Consider the following 25,944-nt stretch of genomic DNA (forward strand, 5'->3'; position numbering starts at 1 on the left):
GGCTAAACACATGAGAATAACACATGCTCGATACGATCTACAATAACGGGTGTTATCCTGGTCAACCGATACAGCAGACATTGCATGAATGCACCACTCAATCACACCAACCAGAGCCTTGCTTAAGGGCACAAAGCACTACTAAACTCAAACAAACAAGTGGAGAGACAGAGAGGTACACAAAGGTTTGAAGCCAGACTTGAACCCGGAATGAGACAGTCAGCATTTTAAACCGTTTGCATCATTAGCATCTCAAGTTTCTCACATACAATCTGCTTTGAAACATATTTATCAACCTATCAATCATTTATTTATCCAGGCTATAGTTCAGTCTGTAAAATATTGATCACAAATTGGAACCTAAAGTGCAAATTGTTCCTTCAAAGACCATAAAAACAACAGTCACAGCACTTGATGGCAGGTAAGAAGCTAACATTTTCAGATATTAACAGCTCATTAAAGTTATTTGTTCTGCAATTATTTGTCAAAAAAAGGAAGAAACTGACACAAGTTACAGATTAAGTTGGGGTGAAACACTGTCAGACTGGAGAAAAATGTTACAGCATTTAGAATGATATATACTGTATACACGTTTTAACAAAAACAGACTGAAGGGAAGCAGAAACACTATCTTTTAATATTCTGTTATCTTTATAGTTATGTTGATATTTCTACACTCATTGAATCGTTTTTTCTCATTAAGTTTGGTGAAAATGCAAATCAAACTCTCACATGAATAAATAAATAATTTTGTGTAACCAGATTTCTATGACGTAATAATCATAAATGATGAGAACACTTAAAAACAAACACCTCATCTGTTTGCATTTTACAATAACTTGCATTTTAGTTGTCGATGATGATGATGATGATGATGATGATGATTATATAGGGTCGCCCATGAAGTTGGAATAATTGCAAATGTCTTGTCTTTTATAGCACCAACAAATGTTAAGCATGAATACATTTTCACCTTGGTAATTGTGACACATGATGTAATCATCTGAACAAAAGTGATTACTGATGCATTTAAATAGGAATAAACAGAGGATTGTGTCTGAAAACAAAATACTCCAACTTTATGGGCAGTGTTTATGAACAGAAGATGATTGAATGAACAAATTAAGCTGTTTAGAGACCAGAGGAGAGTTCAGTTCAGTCACCAAACCCCTTTCAGATATTAGACGAATGAGTTTTATTTATATTATTATTCCTCTTAAACAGAAGCTTCTGTCTTTCTGCCTCGTTGGTTCTGATCATGTTCAGATGCAAACCAGAGCTTCTCTTCCTCCTCATCGGCAGCAGATGGCTCTCGGGGAGTCTCTAATAATCTGTCACTTTAGTTTTAGTTTGGCTCAGTCTGTTAGATAACATGTTATCTAAGTTTCTCCTGCGGCTGTTTTCCAGCCTCCACTCATCTGATCCTGAATCAGTCTGATAACACAAACACTTTCCACTCTGCTTTTCCTCTTTTGGTTTTCATCTTTCTGCAGTTTGTTTCTGTAGAACTGCTCTCCTATTCTAATAGCTGTATAAATGTTATTTAGGATGACTGTAACATCTGTCCAGTGACGACACAGTTTACAGAAACATGCAACGTACGCAGATCAATGAACAGCTGAACTTCAGATCGAGCCTGCGTGACACACTGAGGTCATTACTTCGGGGTCAGAGCTGCACATGCTCAGTGAGCTCCTAAACGCCACTCATGTGACGGACTCCGACTGTGACCTTCACTGCAGAGACGGCGAGTCAGAGAGTTCGATCTAAACATGTGGAGAGGAAGTGACTCTGCATGTTTTGTTTGTTTCAGACAGTAAATAAAAACAACGGACCGCTCTCTTGTCATTCATTTTGTATCTGTCGTCAGGTTTTTTGTGCTCAATGCAGCAGATCTGAAGTCAGCGGGCGGTCAGTGCAGCAAATGTCACTGCTGCTGCATTCATTAAGAGTAGCTGGGCCTCAGGGGATTGTGGGTAAGCGGAGGGTGGAGGAACCTGATGCAGACATTCATTTAATGTGGATATACTGGACGCGTTCTCAGGTTACAGGACGGACTGCAGAGGACTGTATGACCGGAATATCCTCATCTTATTCCCATTATTTAAAACACGGCTGATATATTAAATGTGATGGAATATGAGAAAAACAAAGACCTTATTTTTTACCACAGTGCAGCTTTTTAAAGGTTCAATCTGTTGTATCTGACCACATCGATTTGATAATCTAGACATTTCTTTCCTTGAGCAATAAATGATAAACATTTTGTGAGTTTTACAGCTGATCAAAATTATAAAATATATATAAGTTTTATATTATTAATGTGAAGACGGATTAAAAACTAAATCTGAGCAGCAGCAAAGAGGAGATACTTGATTTTTATTCCAAAAACACTGGATTGGACTTATTCACATCCCATATTGCAACTTGATAACATTATAGCCCAAACTGGCATCGTGTAATCAGTCACCGAGACCGCACTCCCTTATGAGGAATCTTTTTCACATAAGGACAGAAACTAGAAAATAATTTAGTGTAGTGAGTTAATTGAGGCTTCACACTGAGATTATAGGCACATAAGATACATGAATAGTTACCGTTCGTATGATGAATGGATAAATGATGCTGATGACATTTACTAGTGATTAATTGTGAGGGTGCTGCAGGACATTCACACAGTAGCATGAAACCATCGCCTCTGACTAAAGAGATCCATCAGTTGGCTGTTAACAAGTTGATCATTTACATCAACACTAAACCTAACGATACCTGATTCAACATATATGTAGTGTTATAGATGTGTGGATGACCAAAAACCGGCCACTGTGTTGTGTCATTGTGTGTCATTGGACTGAAGACTGAAGGGACACGACGTCAGACCGACCAACCCTCATTTATTAAGTAGTTAGCGAGGCATTATTATTATTTTGTCAAAAAAACAAACAAATGTATGTTGAACAAGAAAAAACGAATTTGTCAAAATTACAATCCAAACACACGTACAGGACCTTTGGCTTTCTATAGGCTGAAAAAGGGGCGTGGCCTTAACAGTATGTGGTCTATATACTCACTATTCTATCTTCCTATCAGCCAGAGATTTATTCCACCACTTGGTCAGAAATGTTGACTGTCAGCTGTCAGAAATGACTTGGCTGATGATTCTGTCCTAACCGGGCGGTAACCTCCGGTTCTGAGAAGTGAAGCCAAGGCTGATGTGCCTTGAGCTTGCATTCTCTCTACTGGCCATCAGGGGGACACCTGAAATCAACTGATGAAACAAATTGAAGCTGGATTATTTAAAAACCATCCAGAATTTTCTATTTATTTTGGGTGTTTTGAAGTGGGGTTGTATGAGGTTCTTCTCCTTAATCAGTGTTACAGTTTGGAAAAGGACAGAGGAGTTCCAGCACAGGAGCAAAGCAGTGGCTGTGGACCTATTTTAGATACCGAAGAAATACACAATAAAATATCTTCTAAATATAGCATAAACTAGCAGAGATTGTCTAAAATAAGTTTTGCTGCTGTCCCGACCAATACTGACTATGGATAAATACCTCTTACAACCACAGTTCAAAACACAAAGTATCCCATTAACCTTCAAATAGTCTAAACAGCAGAGAGCTGTTCTCTTATACTGATGAGGACCTCAGTAAGGTTTGGACTCGATGTCTTAACGTGCACGCTTTTGAACACAATCTGAAACCAGATCGATGAAAAGCTGAACCAGACGTGCATCAGTCAACAGTCAGAGAGAAAAACAGGGACACTTAGAGCTGATCCAGAGACAGGACAGAGAGGACAACGCCAACAGAACCACGGTGAGCCTAAAACCAACAAATAACCAGCTGCATCACATGATGTTCACATGTTTCTGCTCTCATGTTGATCATGACCCATGTGTGAGAATTAAATTTATATAAACCCTAAGTTGCAACAGCACATACAGTAGTAGTATTTTTCCATCAACATGAGGGAACGTTGATAAAGAACAACTAGAACCAGAATATCACATCTTCCAACACAACATGGCTGCAGCATCACAACTCTGTGCTCTCTGTGTTCATGTCAGAGGAACATCCTGGTCTGGTTTCATCCAGAAACAGTCTGCAGAGGCTTAAAAACCATCATCCTTTACTTACATTGAGAGGTTTTGCTGTTTAAACCAGAGACAGCACAACGTTATCAAGGAAACAGCTTACTGAAAGATATTTTTAGGACGTCTTCAAGGACATCTTTACTTTACAGAGCTGTTTAGGTTTAGATGAGGGGTTCCATCAATGAGGGTCCTCACAAGTACAGAAGAATTGTGTGTGTGTGAATACCCCCTTCAAACATACCTCAGCTGGTGTGTGTGTGTGTGTGTCGGTTTCTCTGACACATATATTGATGCTATGTTCTACCGTGGTCCAGGCTCACATCCCCCCACACCATCGCCATGGCGACACATTTACATCAAGTGCTGCCTCTTTCTGCCTGTCTTGTCATCTGGTACACACACACACACACACACACACACACACACACACACACACACACACACACACACACACACACACACACACACACTCACACACACACACACTCTCTCTCTCTCTCTCTCTCTCTCTCTCTCTCTCTCACACACACACACACAGCACAGCGCTCACTGCTGCAGTTGCTGGCAAAGCATGCTGGGTAAAAGAAAATGTGGGAGCTCCCAGGAGGGTAACAAATCAGACAGAGACTTAAAACGAGCGTAAACGGAGCCTGTTAACGGTGCAGTTGCTATGGCAACGACCGATTTTATGCGTGTGACCTCGATATGACGACGAGAAGAGATGAGACAAAACATCAAACCATCTGCAGTGAAGTACATTCACTCAAAGTCTACTACGTGTACTTTACTGTATCCGTATTTCTATTTTCTACTCCACTACGTCAGACTCCTTTTTTATTTCACTACATTTATGTGTCAGCTTTAGCTTCCACCTTTACCAGCTGCAACATTAAAGTGATGAACACATTGATGCAATGATGTAATTGTATATTATACTAAAATGGGTCATGAGCATTTTTAGTACGTTAAGTTTATTTTCATGCTCGTACTTTTATACTTTCACTTGTTAAAATAAGACTGCAGGATTTTTACATGTAACAGAGTATTTCTACATTGTGGTTTTACTACTTTATCTTATCAGTGAGAGAAACCTTATTTTAAATATCAATTATTTTCATTTTCAGTCCATTTTCTTCTGATCAAAAACATCAAGAGTTAAACCAACTAATCAGCTATATCAGTTATCATATATGTATACACACACACACACACACACACACACACACACACATTGTATACTGTATATTATAGATAGCAAATCTTGGCTGATCACAAACAAGAACTGTTAAAATGGGTTTGAGTTTAGAAACACAGTCTCAATCGCTGTATGATGTTACATTCAGTTAGTATCTGGGGCACGATTTAATAAAAGAAATCTCTGTGAGCACAAAAGAAAAGGGCGACATGAAGAACAAATATGAAGATTGACATCAAAAAAGACATCACAACATAATAGAAAATACAAATACAACTTATTTTCCAGTACAAGTGTTTCAATTGCAGTGTTTCCCTTTTCAGTTTAGGTCTCATTTTCAATGCAGACTTTTATTTGGAAGCTAATTTCGGTCACAGTCCCGTCTCCATAATCAAAAAGGATCTTTAATGCATGTGTGATCAGCTGATATAACGGCATCGCTCCACTGAAACTTGTTTACAATGAGCTCCATTTGCTTCTGAAGTTCACACAGGGAGTCAGTAGACACATAGATTAGTCTTCCTCTACTGTAAAATATATAGACGCATGCTGATATTAGTAAGTTTATAATCTCCCTGTATTGTTACCGTTGTTTCAGACACGATAAATCCTCCTCTTCCACCCCTGCTCAAGGTTATTCCTGTCTTCATTCCTCCCCTGAATGTTGTGTAAAGATTATTTTTGGTCTGTAAAAACAAATCTACTGTAAAGATGGAAACAGGTTGTTCACATTCTGTTCACACTGATCATATATTGTATCATTTTAATTATGTATTTGTTAGTATTTTCCTGCTTCTCTCTTTCTTTACCAATTCAGATCTTCAGAACTTTCTTAATAATAAACGTTCACATATTAAAAGTGGATTGTGCATGTGAACAAAGAGTGTAGATCAATCCCACCACCATATGCTCCACCCCCACATCCTCCCCCATCCTGCATCTATCTCTCTCTCTCCCCCTGTGGGGACTGTCTGGTTACCGTAGCAACCGCATCCTCCAGGCAAGGAGAGGAGGAGGAGAAAATGGCGTCGGTGTGTGATGAGCGAATGCAGTAAAACATCCACATCTTTCCTCCGTGTGTTTTAAGGTTTTAAAAGATCTTCAGAACTGTAACACAGTCTGGGTTTTTGAAATAAAAAAAAAACAATTACTACCTAACAGGTGCTAAAAGCTAAGCTAACGAGTCAATTCCATTATGGATGTGATGTCACAATAATTGATGCAGAAAGCTACAAAATGACTTTTATTGTCTCATCCACATGCCACACAGGCTTTCCTTTCTGCTCCAGCAGACTCAAACCAACAGCGAATGTATCTACGTAAGTACTGTGTGTGTGTGTGTGTGTGTGTGTGTGTGTGTGTGTGTGTGTGTGTGTGTGTGTGTGTGTGTGTGCGTAATAAAGCCTGATATATCATCTTCCTCTGAGCCACAGAGCAACAACTATTAAAAACACATCAGTGAGACACACTGTTGCACTGGGTGACTATTCCCCCATTACCATGAACACACACTGTAGTTTATTTGGACTCAATCTCACAATCAACGTCCTGCTGCCACAGATACTCACTAGAGCACCAAATGATCCGCCAATGAAAATAGTCCCCAACAAATATTTGTTGAACAAAAAACTACAGAGACCAGCTACAAATACAGAACTACACCAGACCTGATCCTTAACTTAATGTGACGATCCGACTTTTTCAGTCCCGATAGCGATACCTGGGTATCAGCTCAAGTTTAAGGCACTTCAGCTTTGTTTATGGAGGAAGAGGACAAAGAGGAGGAGGTGATAGGTGGGTGATGGATGAAGCTTTTACAGCACATTCCACTGGCTTCATTTAGCATAACAACAAACTGCTATGTCATCACAGAGTGAGTCAGCACCCACACTTGTCTGCAAACACATGGCCTTGTTGTTGTTGTTGTTGATGGTGATAAAATATCAAATATGCTGCTTTTGTCTCTGTGACTTCTGGAGGCCGAACAAGGCCCCATGTGGGGCTGTGGCTCAGAGATAGAGTGAGTCGTTGGTGGTTGGAATGCAGTCCGAATGCCGAAGTGTCCTTGAGCAAGATACCGAACCGCAAATTGCCCCAAAGGCTGAGCCATCGGTGTGTGAATGTGTGAATGAGTTTAGATGTGCAGGCGGCGGCTCAGTGTATGAATGTGTGTGAATGGCTGAATATAGACTGAATGTAGTGTAACCTTGAGTAGCCGAAAACACTAGAAAGGTGCTCTATAAATGCAGGTAAATTTGTCTGGTCTTTGTCTCAACAAATCATAGCACAGCAACACCTGGAAACGGACACATCGGGACACACAAAACAAACAAACACAGGAGAGAACATGGCTGCCCCGGACTGTTCAGATGTGAAACTTATCTGCTCGGGCCTAAGTCCCCTTCAGTCTTTCAAGCATCAAGCTGAATACCTCCAAAACTACTGAGGCAAGTGGACCTTGAGTTGACATTGTTGGTTCAAACCGAGAACAAACTTTGAGTCTTCCGATTCAAAGTCAGCAGATTTAAATCCTCAGTCAGCAACAAGAAGAAGGTCAAAGGTGACAGCTCCGACAAACATCACTGAGACGACAGACGTCAGTGTTTGGCAGAAAACATCCAGCTGTGTTCGTCTCTCATTTGAATACACTCACTTTTCCTAAAACTCGCTGCTACATAACGTGACATCATCACTGCCTCACCCACCCCAGCAAGGAAGGACTTCCTGTCCCCGAGGCTCGCTGAGTCACAGCCAGACTATCCTGAACCGTCATGACCCCAAAATACAGCTTCTGAACATCTAATCTCAACTGACAGTCTGACATATATATATATATATATATATATATATATATATATATATATATATATATATATAGTTTCTTAACTAAATGTAAAGTGATTCCAGCATTTTTCAAGAGTTTCAATCATTTTCTGATGATTATCGGGATATCGTCGTCCCATGTCTCCGTACATTTACAGTAATTGAACCTCGAACATTTGCTTTAATTAGGAGGAAACTAAATCAATATTATATATACAAATCATATTTGACTATTGGTTTTGGTGGATTCTCATTATGAAAAAAGAAACACAAAATTTCAAAACTTGGTCACAGACTGCAGCTCAGACACACTGAAGACACTAAACTTATAAAATCACACACCTGTCTGCTGATCAGCCTCCATTTTAGAAATCAATCGGTTTTTAGATTGATTTCTCCCAGTCAGTCGTTTTACTTCATTACAGAAACGTGAACGTTGTTGCAGAGAAATAATCCACGTAAGTTGTTTGCTGGTTGCTTTTCTGTCTGTTTAGTACAAGAAATTACCAATTTCACATCTCTGCTTTTTTACGTCCTCCATGTTTTCCATGTTATTTGATGTTCAGTAGTCAGGTGTCTAATTATTTACCAATTTAGTGCATTATGAGGAATTGCAAAACAATACATTTAAGTTTACAGTAAAGGAAGTTGAAAAAGGGGTTTATATATATTTATGTATAGAGAATTTTAAATAACGGAAGGCTTAATTTGATTTATCAAGTAAAGATTTGACAGCATTATTCAACACTTCTGAAGAACCACTCGTGAGTGCAGTGTTTCTAAAACCCAGATCTCAGCCCAGAAAACACCCACTGAAAAATGCACTTAACTAAACTGTGAATCTGATCAAAGGGATTATTCTTTGATTTTCCAGGCATAACATTCTGGATTTCAGGTGCCATTTCTCCTCAGTTTCAATGATATTCCTCAGTAAACAGAGGAGGAGCCCCACCCTCCATTCAATAAAACATCCTGCACACAGACTCCGTCATCCTCCATCAGACTCATCCAGCAGCACTCAGCAGCTTTAACCATCAAACCAGCACATCAACCTCCTCACTACTAAATGTTACCCCCATTACAAATATTATGATAATATTCACATTTTAAATCCCCTCAGATTCTGGTACTCTAAGTGCGTGTGTGATGCAGATCATGAGATCACAGCGGTGACATTCAAGGCCACAAATCATCAACCTGAAGGGTATATAACAACTCAATCAACAAATATTCAGATTCAACATGAAGGAGTTCTTTTCGTTCACATTTGCACGTATACTGAATTTCAAACAGGGATATATTTCCAGTTATTATTTACAAAATAAAACTGTGAATCTGTTTTCATTTATTGCCTCGCCATCCCCTTCACTTCCTGTCCACTATCTCCTCTCGAATGGAAGCAAAACAATATCTTTCAAAACAGAAACTCATCAAACTAAGACCTGAAAGTTGCTTTCCAGAGAATATCTAAGTAGGCGTTCTTGTGATTATTGTTGTGATTATTATCAAACATTCTCATGGAGGAATGAAAACGGAAGACCTATAAACCATCAATACCCTCCAAGACTGAGCCTCAAAAGCAGCTAATAACACATGACCTTCGTTAACACTGTAGCATCACAAACTCCTGAACTACACGTCTGGCATGAATGCAACTATTTCATAGCAAATACATCGTAGAAACAGAAACATAGAAGATCTGATACCAAACATCACCAGCATGAGGGTTCCTTTAATATTATTAGTTCCAACATCCGCCCTTGGATCAGATTTCACTTTTCAAACCAGATCAATAAATAAAGAATAAATAAATACAGACTGAAATATTATTATATTCATCTATAAAATACACAGATCCCTGCAAAAACACAATGAGAATAGAGACAAACCGAATAAACTAGTACTGAACCTCCCAGCAGGAGGAACACTGAGCGTCATAATGAACCAGTTAAACCAGCACAGACTGGGAGGGACCTCGGGACCCGTTCAAGGCCACAAATCATTAACCAGCTGGAAATAAAACAAACATCCTGATCAAATCCAACAGATATTCACGTTTGATACGAACGAGCTCGATCCGTTCACGTGTATACAATTAGCATTTGCACGCAGATAAACAGAAATTAAGGACATATTTACAGTTTAATTTAAACAAAACCGGAAATATGATTTGATTTTGTTTTTAATTTCTATGTTTGACCTCTGGCGTGTTTTTTAGCTGCTGCTTTTTTTCTGACGACATCTATGATTCATCAGCTCCTCCATCCTCCACCCTCCATCCCTCTGCCCGCATGAAGGAGGAGGAAGAAAATAGGACGCATGCCGCAAAAAAACCCGCATGAATGATGATGATGATAATGATGATAATGATGATTAGCCTAAATAAACGAAAGCATGATACAAATGCAGCGTTGAAATAATTAAACCTTCAAGTCAGCTGCAGGTTTCAGAGTCCGGAGCCATCATACGCCTCCTCCCGTCTGATCAAAGAGCCTCTTTGTTGTCTTTAATTCGCAGCTTTTAGCAGCACAGACGCGAAGAACCGGACCGAGTCGGGCCGAGGGAGACCAGGCGGGTCGGTACGTACCGTTTACCCGGGTTAGAAACACATACAATACGAGATCAATGCGAGTTAAAGGCAGAAATATAAGGAGCGGTCTGTTCTTACCTCATGACTCAGAGCTGAGCTGAAGATCACTGAGAGAGAGAGAGAGAGAGAGAGAGAGAGAGAGAGAGAGAGAGAGAGAGAGAGAGAGAGAGAGAGAGAGAGAGAGAGGAGGGGGGGCTAGGGGGCTAGTTTAGGTCTCTCCACCATTAGCTCTGTTTTAGAGCAATTAGGATCCACGTTAATGACATCACAGTGTGCAGGTCTCTATTTCATTCATTCTATTTTTTAGGAAATGGGGTTCTCAGCCTTTTTAACATTTGAACATGCCATGACCAAAATAAACTGTAAATATGTGTTATGCTTATGTAATGACCAACATCTATATTCTGCTTATACCAGATACCTGAAGCCAAATCTGCCTTAATCTTGCATTCTCTCTACTGTCCACCGGGGGGTGACTCCTCTGGTTGCAAAAAGGAAATCACAGTAGCCACGCCCTAAAGCATACCCTGCTTATTGTCTATTTGGTCTCTAAATGGACCATAATTTACTAAATGAACATCCTGCTGTATTGAAGAAGACTTGAAAACTAGAGATTGAGACCATCAAATATCCATCCATCCATTTTCTACCACTTATCCTGTATTTAGGGTCGCGGGGGGGGGCTGGAGCCGATCCCAGCTGTCATTGGGTGAAGGCACGGTACACCCTGGACAGGCCGCCAGTCTATCGCAGGGCCAGCATCAAATATTTCACATGCAATTCACATACAAGGAATTTGCCTTGCTGTTCAGTGCGCATGACATTTACAAAGAATAAACATTTAGTACTGCAGTCAAGAAGATAAATTAAATTAAATTAAAAAATAACCTAACTGAAAATAAACACTCTAAATACATATGCAGCCATATATACACACTGTAATATAATGATATTTACAATTTTACAGTTGTTGAATGTTGTGCAAAATATTTGTGCAAAAAATGTTGCAGTGTATCATGGGCAGATGACAGTGTGTGGGGGTGGGTGGTGGTGGGAGAAAGGGGGGTAGAGTGCGTATCAGTGGGGTTTCCAGGCCGGTGTTGACAGGGCTAGTTTCAGACGGGAAGAAACTGTTTTTGTGAGGTTTTGGTCTTGACAGATGTCAACCTCTTACTGGAAGTGACTGTTACTAAAAGTGTATGTTCGAGGTGGCAGGGTTTGGCGATGATCTTCCCTGCTTGCCTCAGTGGCCTGGAGGCGTGCAGGTCCTGGAGGGATGGCAGGTTGCAGCCGATCACCTGGCACAGCGGATCATACGCTGCCTGCAGTCTGCTGTTGTCTTTGACAGTAGCAGCAGCGTACCATGGGATGGAGGAGGTGAGGATGGACTCAATAATGGAGGTGTACAAGTGCACCAGCATTGGTAGGTTGAAGTTCTTCAGCTGCTGCAGGAAGTACATCCTCTGCTGTGCCTTCTTGGTAAACTCATGTTTACAATGGTTAGAAAGGCCAGCAGAGAGAATGCAAGTTTGAGGCACTACCACCACCCGCAGCGCTACCATTGGGCCTGGGTGGCCCTGGGCCCACCCATTTTAGGTCCGGGCCCACCTATTTTGATGACCCAGTCCTATAGTGAGTAGTGAGTAATCTTTATTCTAGCAGTTCATCCAATAAGCAGCCTGAGGAAAGCTTTGAGTGCTTCTCAGCCAATCAGCGGCTTCTACCCCACGTATGGACTCTTAAGCCTGCCCACAGGCTGCATCTTCACCAGCAAGTGATCCAATGAAATAATGAAGTTGCCGCACAAGCTTTTCAAGCAGACGGTATCTATTAATTAGCTAAAATGAAACGCAAAGCAAAGCAAAGCAAAGCAGCTTGTTTTCATTTAAATTCAGTAAGAAACGCTCTGAGGAGCGAGAGGAGGAAACTCCTGTCATTTTGAGTAACGTGGTTACAAATGACAAGTTATCATCCTGCTCTGCCGCCCTCTCCCCATCCAGTCCTCCCATAGCCACCCCATTTGAACGTTCAAAAGAGATAAATGAAGTTAGGCTTTCCATTCATAATTTACTAAATAAACACCATGCTGTATTGAAGAAGACTTGAAATTAGAGATTGAATCCATCAATTCAATATTTACAATTTACAAAAAATACTTATTTTTGCCAACAGAGGAGTCACACCCTGATGGCCAGCAGAGGGAATGCAGATTTAAGGCACTTCAGCTCTGGCTTCACTTTCCAGTACCATAGGTTGCTGTCTGGTGTAGGCCTACTTGCACTCAATGACACCTGTTACAGCAGAACATTAGCTATTTCCTTGGTGATTGCATCGAAGCTTAAGAGATAATAAAAGTGGCGCAAATATGTTACGATTATTGTGCTGAATAAAACATGAGTATCATGCGTTTGCCAAAGAAAGCCTTTTTGTTGATAGAACCAGTGTGATGCTTCACAATTTGACCTACAAAAACACTTCATCCCTGCAGCAATTTATTGCCAAAACTGGTTGTTCAACCAGTTAGAATTGTGATTGTGATCATCATAAAAACAAAACTGATGAACTTTATTAGATTTTTGGAAACAAATAATAAATATATGATTATATGAGATATATACCACGTGACACAAATGTCAGATATAATGTGTGTGCTTTGCAGTACTCCAACTGTCCACCAGAGGAAGCCACAGGTTTTAGTATCAGATCAGACACATCCACAATTTCTTCAAATGCAAGTCAACACTCAGCTCACATCTCAACAGACAGCAGTACATTTTAATATTAATTTAAAGACTTGTCCTCAGTGGTTGAATTTAACAAAGTACTTTTACTCAAGTAGCCTACTGCTTTTGAGTACAAATTCAAGATACTTGTACCTGATTTGAGCATTTCCATTTTATGCTTTATACTTCTACTCTTCTATGTCTCATTGGGAAATACTAGTTTTGACAGTTCTACATCTGTCTGACAGCTTTAGTTACCTTTCAGATTACAGCTGAACCCTCTAAAATGGTTCTATACTGAACCTTTTGAGGGTACCCAATATGTACCAAGATATAGAACCCTTTATGGTTCTAGAACCATCTATGCTGAGAGTTTACTTCTTAAGCTAAATAAACTATTTAAAAAAGCCTCTTGGATCAGCTGGAAAATGAATTGTCACAAAGATGAAAAAAAAATGTTTCTTTTTAGAGACAAAAAGAAAGTAATTCTGCATGTGTAATGCAGTAAAACACTGACACACAACATTTTACTACACAATGAATGCTCTCACTTGAAGTACTTTAAGTATATTTTGCTCATAACACATCATTTTAAATAAGTGTTTCAAAGCAGGACTTTTAGTTGTAGGGGAGTATATTAATATTAGACACAATTGTTAACTTGTTACTCTCTTTGTGTCTTCAGACAGTTAACTTGGTGGAGTGGGCGGATTGAAAGTATTTACGTGGGTCCTGAGTGTGTGGTATTAGTACTTCACGTCATAGTTTTGGCAGAAGTGCTTTACTTCTTCCAACACTATACTTATCCTGCTTGTTGAGTGTCTGTAATTGTCACACATTTTGAGACGAAAAAAAATCCATTATCTGTCTTTTTGTTGTGTTTAGTCATAATAAATGATATGCAGTTATTCTATGACACAATCTAAAGGGATCCAATGAGATCTATTTGTAAATAATGTATGGCACATTTCTTTGTTGAAATAAACATGAACTGTTATTTTATACATCAAATGGTCTATTATTTTCATTATCATGCATTTATTGAACATAAAACTAAGCATCATCATCACCACTGTAATTTAATTGGATTTAAATGTCATCTTTTGTATTTTTCCACTCCATTCTATTTTTTTCTGTTTATGACGTGTGAATGACGCTGATGGAGGTGGAGGTGTGTGGGAACATTTATTTTTACTTTGGAGGATGACATGTCAAGGTGCGAGCTGAAAAATAGACTTCCACTCGGCAGTTACAGCCTTCAAAATAAAATTAAAAGTACGTTTTATTTCCCTTTTAGATGTATTGGTAATTTATTGTGACATTTATTTAACTATTACAACCAGACCTGGTCTCTTATATGGCTGGGTTTTTATGTTTTATGTTTTTTTTATTATTATTATTATTATTATTATTATTATTATTATTATTATTATTATTATTATTATTTTAATCATGACTGATACAGTTGTTTGGATTCCATTTTTTCCCCAATGTTTGAGCTTTTCGGGACGAAAAAATTCAGGCTTTTAATCTGAAAATCAAACGAAAAAGCCCAAGCGGAAGCGTCTTGCTTCCTGTTTTTGCCGGCTGAGCGGAGGAAGGAGGTGATGGTGATGGAGGGAGGAGGAAGAGGAGGGCTGATGTATGCCGATCAGCAGCAGGTCTGATGATGCTGATGATGCTGATGCTGTGAGTCAGAGAGCGGATGGTTCAGCATGCTCACGGCCGCTCCAGAGTAGACAAACCGCGGACACAGAGAGACCGAGGACCCGCCTGAGGAGACGCGGTGAGTCCGCACACATCACAACGACAGCGGAGAGCGGACCGTGCGTGTGTGAGCGTGTGCGCGCGTGTGTGTGTGCGTGCATGTGTGTACGTTCTTTCAAACTACTGAGCGCGCGCGTCCGGCCGTGCGCGTGCCCGACCGGTCCTTCCTATTGATGGGAGTCAGACTGATTAACATGATGTGAGGAGATAATGAGACCCTGCAGCTGATTGAAACTGAGAACAAAGCAGCAGGTCAGCTGAGTGTGTGTGTGTGTGTGTGTGTGTGTGTGTGTGTGTGTGTGTGTGTGTGTGTGTGTGTGTGTGTGTGTGTGTGTGTGTGCGCGCGCGCTCGCGCGTGTGTGTGCGTGTTGCAGCGTATAAGTATGCTTGTGACGACAGAGAGCAGACAGCCTTTTACTGCTGTCAAATATAATCAGTAGAAATACTACAAACATGTAATACATGAAACATGTAGACTAGTTCAAGTATCAAAACTGAAAACATCATGCAGCTAAACGGCCAATTATATTGTTATTGGATTATTGTTACTGGTGCATTAAGTAATAATATTAATATTAGAGTAAACTGCAGCTATATATGAATATAGTATTAGTATTATAGTATAAAACGTGAGAACATTAAATAATGTGGAGCAAGATTTTCAGCTCTGTCTTTGAAGTTAAGAAGACATTTTAGTTTTGATTACATCAATTACTACTACTGTTAGTACTACTAGCCAATTTATAACTAAAAGTACCACTGGTATTGCTTATACTATTAGTACTTACTATCAGAAACACTATTAGGAAACACTCATTTCCCTTTTGATGTCAGCATGTTAAGACCCATTTATTATTGATTAATCATGATTATATTACATTCGAACATATTTATACTGTAAATATAATAGTATTAAGAATAATGATAGCTTTATATGTTTTTTGGAGATGCGATTGAAGCTGCAGTACATGAAGAGGAGAATATTAAACTTGTAAATGTTCAGTAGAAACTGTAAGTGAGAATAATGTGAGGAGTCGAACCAAAGGTGTGAAACTGCAGCTCACTCACATGCTCGCACGCACACCGCCCCACACACACACACACACACCGCCCCCCACACACACACACACACACACACACACACACACACACACACACACACACACACACACACACACACACACACACACACGTCCAGGGATTCAGTCTTTATCAGTGTTGGAGACTAAACACTGGATATGTGTGTGTGTGTGTGTGTGTGTGTGTGTGTGTGTGTGTGTGTGTGTGTGTGTGTGTGTGTGTGTGTGTGTGTGTGTGTGTGAGAGAGATATTATTATCTCTTCTCAGCGTGTGAGTGTGTGACATTTCGGTCTGATGTTGTGAAATTTACACCTTCTTATTTTAGACAGTAGCAGGGGTGAAATTAGGATTTGTTATTTTTGATAAAAGAGCTATATTTTGATGCTTTTAATGCTTTACTTTTGGAAGCCTCATTAGTTGATGGTTACACTTTTGTATTTTTACTTCTACTTTGAATTTTACTTAAGTAGAGATAGTACTTCTTCCACCACTGTGTGTTAACATTAGTTTATAGAAATATCAACAGGGTTTCCTTACTTTCAGATACAGGTCAGGCAGTTTGTCTCTGCCGATTTGTCTTTTCTTGGAGCTTAGCTGCAAATTAAATCAATACTACGCAAGTGGGGGTTGTATAGTAGGCATACAATAACATGTATGTACATAGATGATGAAGAGAAATGTGACAAAAACAAATTTATTGATTTAAAAATGTTAGACTAATGTCCGGAGTTCAGTTAGCATAGTGATTTTTTAGGACCACAAGGTTCCGTCCGGGGTGCAATTTTCTTTTCCTACTATGGTGAAGGCATGACTCTGGTTCTGATTGGCTTACCCTGATATTCTTATTCTAAATTTATCAATCTCACTCCTCATGCCTTAACCTTACCAATACAGCCAAGCAAGCAACAAGTACTCACCAATCAGAGGCAGTAGGGCGGGTCATACCTTCGCCATAACAGGATTATTGAGTTTGCTACCTGTGATTTGTTTCTTGTCCAAAGCAGCGAGTTTCATGTGCATTGTAGAATTTAGAGACGTCTGCCAAAGAAAAGTAGAACAAAGGTGACAATGTGCCGATTATTTAAAGAAAAACTTAAAGTGAAGCTGAAACTCCAGACTATCGATCTTCCTTGTTGTGACGTATTTCTGAGTGGAACAGGAAAGACAGACGGGACAGAACGTTGGGAGGAATTTGATTTGATCATTCAAAAGATTAGCTGACAACATTCTCCATTTCCATCTCTGTCATGATATTATTGGTTGAAATTGGTTGATACTAGCTGATGTAAGCACGCGTCATATTTTGGTTTATAGGAAGAAAAACATATTGGATTTGGATTTAAACATACAGAGAAATTACCTTTTGCAATTTATTAGGCATTTATTGTTAAATATGGGCACAATATAATCCTTAAGGGTTCAAAAGTTATTTTTCAATTCAGCTAAACTTTAAAATGGAAATGCAGTATGGGGATAAAATCACTTCACAACTCTTTAACTATGGTTTTATTGTTGCTGAGCTCAGAGTTATTGTGTCTTCTTGAACTGGGACTCAGACAAAGAACATTCAGGATGCTGGTCACTTTTTCATCCGTCCAGCAGCTCAGAGTCCTGGTGACTAAAGAACATTACTGCCTGATAGAGTCGTGACTGCAACTGCAGATTATTAGTCTTGTGTTGGCAGATTTAGTATTTATTTTTTATTGCCTTTCCTTTTTGAACTACTTCTTTGCTAATCTCAGTCCTCAAAAAAGAAATATATTATGATAATCTTTTTAATTATAAAGTTTTGTTCTGTTTAATGAGAGCAGATTTATTCCTGTAGCTCTGATGCGTCTGGTTCAGTCAGCGGTGTCTTCCCTGCCACCCGCCTCCGCACAGGAAGTGACGTACTATGATGTGGGCAGGCAGGTAACCATGACAACAGCCCTGCCAGTGATGACATGTTTGCACTCCTCTGCGAATGCATAAATCTCCTCTGTCTGTCTCTCTCCTCCGAGCACCATCGCCGTGGCAACCAGACAGATGCACCCATGGTTACATCGAGAAATACAATGGATGCGTGTGTGACTGATTAACGAGCTGCTGATTAGTCACCGGTCTAAATTTGTGGTTGAGATAAGGAGCGCTGATGTCAGTGCTTGTTCAGCTCAGAACAGCAGCAGCTGATCTGAAGTCATTCAAACCCCAGAAACACCGTAGTTTCACATGCAGCCTGAGGGAAGAAAGTATAGTGAGTTATCTCAAAGTCAAAGGCAGCTGGACTCGCTTTAGATGCATCACCTCTCGTCAAAAGGGTTCAGTTCCGGTTGAAAGGTCTGGGATGGTTTGAAGTATACTAACTGTTACTGTTACTATACTGTTCCGTAAATCATTGGATTGATGGATATGACCAATGGAGAGATCCCTGATCCTATCATCAAGTTATACATACAGCAGCACGTCTACAGAACTCGACACTCATGCTGTATAGCGGTTGTAGTCTGTCAGCTTGGCTCATACAACAAGAAGCAGTGGGAGGAAGAATGTCGTGATGGCATCTCCTGTTGATCACAGTCTGGATCTGTGAACTGTAGGAGGCTGTCAACTGTGAGGGGGATTATCAAAGGAGTAGTCAGATCTTTTACAGGGAAAGCCGGGTTTCTGTGAGGCCTGATGACAAGTGTCGTTTTTGGCAGCATTAAAGATTGAGTAGGTGATTCTATTCAAAAACACTTTTTCTTATATTACTTGAAATTTTCATAACATACCGATAGCAATGAATGAATTAAATGCTTTGATGTAAAAATAATTAAAAAAAAATGTAATTTGTGGCCATGGCAGGACTGTAAAACCCCCGTCCAATCAAATCAAAACTTGCGAATCACAGACAGAATTGCCGATTTGAGATTTTAATAAAGCTCTAAGACATAGGAAGACATATCTATAGGTTGCATAAGTTCCTAGCAGTGTTCCAAGCCAGCATTTGAACACTGCATGCATCACAGAAGCTACGCCAAGGGTGGTCCCATTTCAAAGACTCCTTCAAATGCAGTCCAGAAATGCAGCCATCATATGGATCCTTCAGCCCATGATTCATTGTGTGCCGGTGACGTCTGGATTTGAATCAACATGGCATCTGTGTGCGGATCAGCAGCAGGAGATGTGACAGAATACATGAAGCATCTCCTCCATCATAATATAAAATAAAAAGAATTAAATATGATCTCTGGCTCCATTTTAATCAGATAACATCAGTAACACCTTTCTTGTCAACTGCAGCTGGTTGCTAGGCGTCGGGAGTGGTAAAGGTGATGCTTAACAGGAAAGCCTCTGTAGACCAGACAGTCTCATTTCAGAGACTACTTGGTTCGCCCTTCGCGGTCTTCAAAGGACCTGGACCATGTCAGCTGGGTCCTTTGAAGACCACGAAGGTCAAACCGAGCCTTCAGTCTGGTGTACAGAGGATTTCATGTTTGTATCACCTTTGACACTCCCGTTGCCTAGCAACTACCTCAATTGGCAAGAATAGAATTGAAGAGGTAACTAACATTATGTTTAAAATGGGGCCAGATCATATTCTTTTTATTTTATATTATGATGTAGGGTATGCTTCACTGCCGGCGTCATTGCTGTATTTTTGCCACATCTCCGGCTGCTGTAGTGAATCTTGAGAAAGGTTGGCCATGAAGGATCCATCAGTTGGATCCTCCAAATCCAGGAAAAGAAGGCTGCAATTCTGGGCTGCATTTGAATTAATCTTTGAAATGAGACGGTCTTGTCTCAGCCGCCGTGAAGCGTGCAGCCTCCAAATGTGGCCTCTGGATAATTCTTATTAATAGTGATAAAAATGGTTTGTTTGAGAGCATGAGAATAATTTGTGTGTTATGGTATAACTCACACTGTCATGTTGAAACTCCTCAGCGGTATTTCCTCCTCTCTGGCTTTTATCAGCACTTCTCTTGAAGGAGATGCAAACTTGTTATTGATGCTCGTCTGCCATTCTGCAGGGGATACAGCTCAGAATCCTGGGAAACTCCCAGAGGCCTTCACTCCATCTTTTGAATGAATTCCCATTCGTCACGTTATCTGTAAACACACGGAGAGTTCAGGTGCTCATCAGACGTCCACGTGTTTCACTCGCTGAAGATTTAAATGTCACAGAGCTGCAGCTGCAACGCGACGTGGGCTCATCACGGCAGGATTTATTCATCACTTACTGTCTGCTATAGGAAACACACAGAGGATCATATACAGACGGCCTATCATAGTCATCATTCACATGCCTGGCTTAAATTTAACACTTTTTCAGCTCAATATAAAATAGGAAAAGAAGCCATGCTGAACTGACGCAAAATCATTTTTGCTCCCAAGAAAAAAATCGAAATTAAATGAAAAAATGCCATTTTAACCTTCAGATCACATAACTGGTCATATTGAGCCTCCACTTAACAATAACCAAAATTCAAAAAAGTACCAAGCAATTTCAACCAATAATACTGTGACATACATCAATCAATCAGTCAATGTGTTTTGTCCAGCTATATCAGCCTTTTATCGAGACCTGTTGTAGTTAGTGTGCACCACTAAACACATACATTTAGAGATGAAGTTATTTTAAATGTCACTATATAAAGGCAGGGTGTGTGTGTGTGTATATATATATATATATATATATATATATATATATATATATATATATATATATAACTTTGACGCGTTAACTTTGACAGCCCTAATATATATATATATATATATATAGCTGCAAAGTTACCTTTGAAAATGTTTTATTTATTTATAATCTTCAACAAACTATTTCATATTCTAAACTTGTTTAGCTGCTTAAATAAATATGAACTGCACTAGAAGCAGGTTTGATCCATGAAGGACTCTCCCAGAATAAAACCAGTCCTGCCTTGCTCTGTATGAACAGAAGGAGAAGATATAAATTTATGCAATAGACTAAACCACTTAAATTATGTGTACTTTATTTTCTTTCATTTCTCCTCTTCAGCATACAGGTCAGCTATCCAGAGCAGTAGGCAGACTCCAACTCCCAGAATGCCCGAGCAGAGTAATGACTACCGGGTGGTGGTGTTCGGAGCCGGCGGCGTGGGGAAGAGCTCGCTGGTTCTTCGGTTTGTCAAAGGAACCTTCAGAGACACCTACATCCCCACTGTGGAGGACACATACAGACAGGTGGGACCTGACAACTACACTGTGGTGTGTCATCGAAGCTCTTGTAATAACGACCTGTTGAATATGAACTGTACCCGTTCTCTCTGCAGGTGATCAGCTGTGATAAAAGTGTCTGCACGCTGGAGATCACCGACACAACAGGAAGTCACCAGTTTCCTGCTATGCAGCGCCTTTCCATCTCCAAGGGCCACGCCTTCATCCTGGTCTTCTCCATCACCAGCCGCCAGTCACTGGAGGAGCTGAAACCCATATACCAACAGGTCACAATCTTAAATGTAGTTTCCAGATGACCATTAAATTGTAACAGTTACTGTTGTGTGTTTGCCCCTCAACGTTGCATAGATTTCATGAAGCTGTAATTACTTCTTGTGACATTAGCGGGGCGGTCTTTATTCCAGGCAATTTGCAGCAGGAAACCCTGAAGTATGTGCTTTTGTATATTGTTGGAAATGTAATGTGGAATCCAAACAGAACCTCTTAAAAGTATCAGAAGCTCATGGATAATGTCCCGTCACTTCAACCTCTGCACCCAACTACCATGTATGGAATAAAGGGCAATATTTGTCAAAAACACATAGTATTATCTGCTAAACAACCACTGTCCACAGGAAGGGGCGGGACTTAGCCTCTCTATTTTAATACCAGTGATAGGCTTTATTCTATCATAATTACAATTATTATATTTAAAATACCCAATACATCCAATGATATTTAAATATCCAATGGTATTTAAAATAAGATAGCATAATGAGTATTCTTTGACTTATACTTTATATTGATGCTACTACTTTTGTATTTTTACTAGTACTATTTTGAACACAGATAGTCTACTTGTAATAGCGCCAGTAAAACAAAGTTGCATATTTTCTTCACTTACATTTGTTTGAATTTTTGAAGATTTTTACAAAATGTGAAGTTTGAAAGCTGTAAAGCTGCATCATGAATGTTTATCAGAAGGGTTGTGTTGACTTGATCTTGTGTCCCTCCAGGTCCTGGCCATCAAAGGTACCGTGGAGTCCATTCCCATCATGCTTGTGGGCAACAAAAGTGACGAGACAGCCCAGCGGGAGGTGGAGACGAAGGAGGCCGAGGCTCAGGCCGCCACCTGGAAGTGTGCCTTCATGGAGACGTCGGCCAAGACGAATTCCAACGTGAAGGAACTGTTTCAGGAGCTGCTGTCCCTAGAGAAGAAGAGGGACATGAGCCTGAGCATCGATGGTAAGCGCTCGGGAAAACAGAAGCGAGCCGACAAGTTGAAGGGGAAGTGCAGCATCATGTAGAGCGAGTGGCGGGGTGTACTCGCTCTAGAGATGTGGAAATAGCTGAGGAGGCAGGAGGGGGAGTCCACGGACAAACTCCCATAGACACCCTTCCTCCCATTTTCCCCCAGCTCTGCATCACGGAGGATAAGTCTTCTTCTTTGGTGACTCTCCTCCTTCATCTGTCTCAACACTGAAGCCCAGAGGAACAAAATGATGAGACCAACTGATAATGAAAACTTTATTTATACCAGGGACTCGGGGCTCCTCATGGCCCTGAACTGGATTATGGTCCAAAAATATGAAAACAAAAACAAAAATATGTCATAAAGACCCTTCAAACTGCTACCACCATTAACTATCACACTAATATTATAAAAGAGGAACACTCCACAAATGTTATTGTTAACCTTGAGCAAAGCCATGAATGTAACTTGTATTTATAGAAGCAAAAGATAGATAAGACAAAACTTTATTTACTGCAGTGGGAAATTGTTGTGCAGCATTTGCAGGAAAAAGATCTGAGCATTACAAATTGTTGTAAGAAAAAGATCATAGTCAAGCTCTAAAAACTGAGACTCAAACACAACCAGTACTTACTTTGGTGTGTTTAAGATCCAACTGATACTGCCAAATTTGAGCCCAATAAACCTATATATTAGCTTTATTTCATCAGTTCAGACAGAGCTCTGCAATCAGATATTTTAGAAACAATGGTTCCCAGTTTTCAGACAGAGGTTGACAAAACCAACTGTAATCAGCAGGTTGCTGGATTATAAATCCAGTAGTACCGAGTTGCTAATGTTATCCTAAAGTCTTAAAGCATCATGGACTGGCTCCCACACATTAGATGTTCCAGTCCTGAATGAGGCGTTTTCTATCGTAAGCTCTGACAAAATAAAGTTCCCTGCTGGAGGACTAATAAAGGATTTTCTTATCTTATAAAAGATATATAACTCTTGTCCTCAGAATTAATGTAAGATTACTACTGCAGACAATAATACTAGCTATCTGGATGTCACAAGCTTTAAGTAGAGCAGATAATCAGTTCCTACTTTTACTCTTGTGAATTTGGTTTTGGAAAGACTAAAATAAAGTCCAGAATCTGCTGTGTAATAGTTATAACTGCTAACCTATGATGGGGTTTAATAAATGGTCATCAGTGCTTGGCCCAAACATGGACCCAAAGAAAGCAAAGCCAACAACAAGGAGAAACTAATCAGTTTGAGTAACTCAACACCATTATATCTCTTGGGAAAGCAGTTCCCAAATGTTAGCATGCTAATATATTAGCCACATAGCCTAATCACCTTGCTAAAGAGGGCACTTTAGCTTCGCCCCCAGTGGAGGAGGGTAGCACTGGTTTAATTTTGACCGGTTAGCTCCCTCATGACTTTTCACCGCATATTTATCATAAATGCAACTATTAAGCAGCTACAGGTAAGACTGCAAAACAGTGATGTTTTCCTTAATCTAATAAGACTAGTGTCATTGCCATTATGAATATTTTCTTTGGAGTTGAGACCGCAAACAACAGGATGTTTCCTCCTGAGTCGGCTCTGCTTCCTGCCGTCATTAGCGGAACGCCTACATGCAAGCTAACCATGTTTATCTTCCACATAAACACATTACAGGTGGTCTGATGAGCTGAAAGAAACAACAGATGCTCTTAAAACACCAGGAAACTCCAGGACTTCAGTGATTTCCACAAGCACAAACTAGCTTTTCACTTTGTTTTCATCTCTGTCAGACTTACTGGATACAACATCCATTGGCATAAACAAGTAGCTGCTGGCGGAGCAGCAGTGGAAGCATGCAGCAGTACAACCTGTATATATGAAACAGTGCAACATTTGGGGAATCATCTCCAGAATCAGATGTTTCAGATGGATAACGGTTTCACCTCTGAGTTGTGTAGCAGGAGGGAGGACTGTACATGAGCGCACGTGTCACACATGCCTTTCCCACCACTTTAGTTGACAGTTTGGTGTATTCTCCAAACATAAGTGAGCTTAAAACTTTACAAAGCACAAAACACCACAAAAAAAAGTCAGAGAGCAACAGGACGATAAGCACACGTTCATCCTGCAGTACATCTGTTATATTGTTTGCATGTCAGTGAGTCCATGCTGATCACATTTTATGCACTTTTGAAAACTGCTCCATGTGTTTTTTTTTTCCACTGTAAAAAGCTTTTTGACGTCACCACATCTTCCCCGTTACATCACTCCAGCTTTAGCAACATTAAAACTGACTATACTCTGTATGTAGGGAGCACTGGGGCTGCAAGAGGGAAATAAATAACTTCAAGTTCCAGCTTACCTTGTTCATGTCATTTTCATATGTGAGGTTTAAACACCATTGCTCCCAGTAGAACTTAGTATTTATTTTAGGGGTTCTTCATGTTCAAACTATTTTCACCAGAAAAATTAAACAAATGCCTGAACATTAAACAGGGCTTGTTGCCATTAAAGTACCGTTAGTGGCTGTGCTGCACTGAACAAGGCTCTGTTAGAAGTAACAGCAAGAGTTATGCGAGTGGTTAAAATGCCAATGGAGGTGGTCGGGTGGATGGATCAGTGGCTTCTTTCTTATTTCCTTGACAAAAATCAAGTTGGTTTTAATCTAAAGCTCCATGTTACCTTGACCAAAAAATATATATATTTTATCTTTTAAAGAATTTCATAATTATTTATAGAATACATTTCAAAAATAATGTTACAAAAGTTCTTTACATTGATAATAAAATTTGATCAAATCCAAAATATCACAAAGTCCTCATTTAAACAACAGATACCATCAGAAGAAGAAAAAGACAAATGATAAATGTGAGTTTTAAGAAGTGATTTAAATTGCACATAAGCAGAGGGAAGCAATGATTGGTGTGATGCTAGTTGCTTGTCTTGAATATATTGAGTGAAGTGATTTGCAAGTCTGAAAAAGATAAAAATGTGGATGAATTTTTCAATCAACAAATACCATACAGCTGTGTTTCATCCGTGTACCATTGAAAATCAATGTCTACACATGATTTGAAGCTTATTTACAACAGGTTTGCAATTCACATGGAGAAAACACATTTATAAAACGTATTTGGCTTGTTGCTTTAAATAAATCAAATTTGAGGATATTTAATCCAAACCCTTTTTCCAAAAATGTGTTCTGAAAATCCAAAACATCAGATACATGTCATCAAAGGTCAAAGGTGCTAAATTAGCCATTCAGAGCATTAA

At 39.7% G+C, this 25,944-nt stretch overlaps 1 protein-coding gene across 1 annotated transcript; it reads left to right on the plus strand.

The window, feature by feature from the left end:
• Window positions 1–15,024: 15,024 nt before the first annotated feature.
• Window positions 15,025–25,326, plus strand: LOC311014718 (GTP-binding protein Di-Ras1-like). Its single transcript, XM_084011486.1, has 4 exons — window positions 15,025–15,213; window positions 21,268–21,452; window positions 21,542–21,712; window positions 22,442–25,326. The coding sequence occupies exons 1-4, from the start codon at window positions 15,072–15,074 to the stop codon at window positions 22,730–22,732; spliced, it is 789 nt and encodes a 262-aa protein (XP_083867612.1). The 5' UTR covers window positions 15,025–15,071; the 3' UTR covers window positions 22,733–25,326.
• Window positions 25,327–25,944: the final 618 nt, after the last annotated feature.

Source organism: Eutrigla gurnardus (genome assembly GCF_963514095.1).
Source record: "Eutrigla gurnardus genome assembly, chromosome: 6".
NCBI lineage: Eukaryota > Metazoa > Chordata > Actinopteri > Perciformes > Triglidae > Eutrigla > Eutrigla gurnardus.

Coding starts and splice junctions, on each gene's coding strand:
- LOC311014718 (XM_084011486.1), top strand. CDS start 15,072: ATGCCGATCAGCAGCAGGTCTGATGATGCTGATGATGCTGATGCTGTG. Junction 15,214..21,267: donor GACCCGCCTGAGGAGACGCG/GTGAGTCCGCAC, acceptor TCTCCTCTTCAG/CATACAGGTCAGCTATCCAG. Junction 21,713..22,441: donor TGAAACCCATATACCAACAG/GTCACAATCTTA, acceptor GTGTCCCTCCAG/GTCCTGGCCATCAAAGGTAC.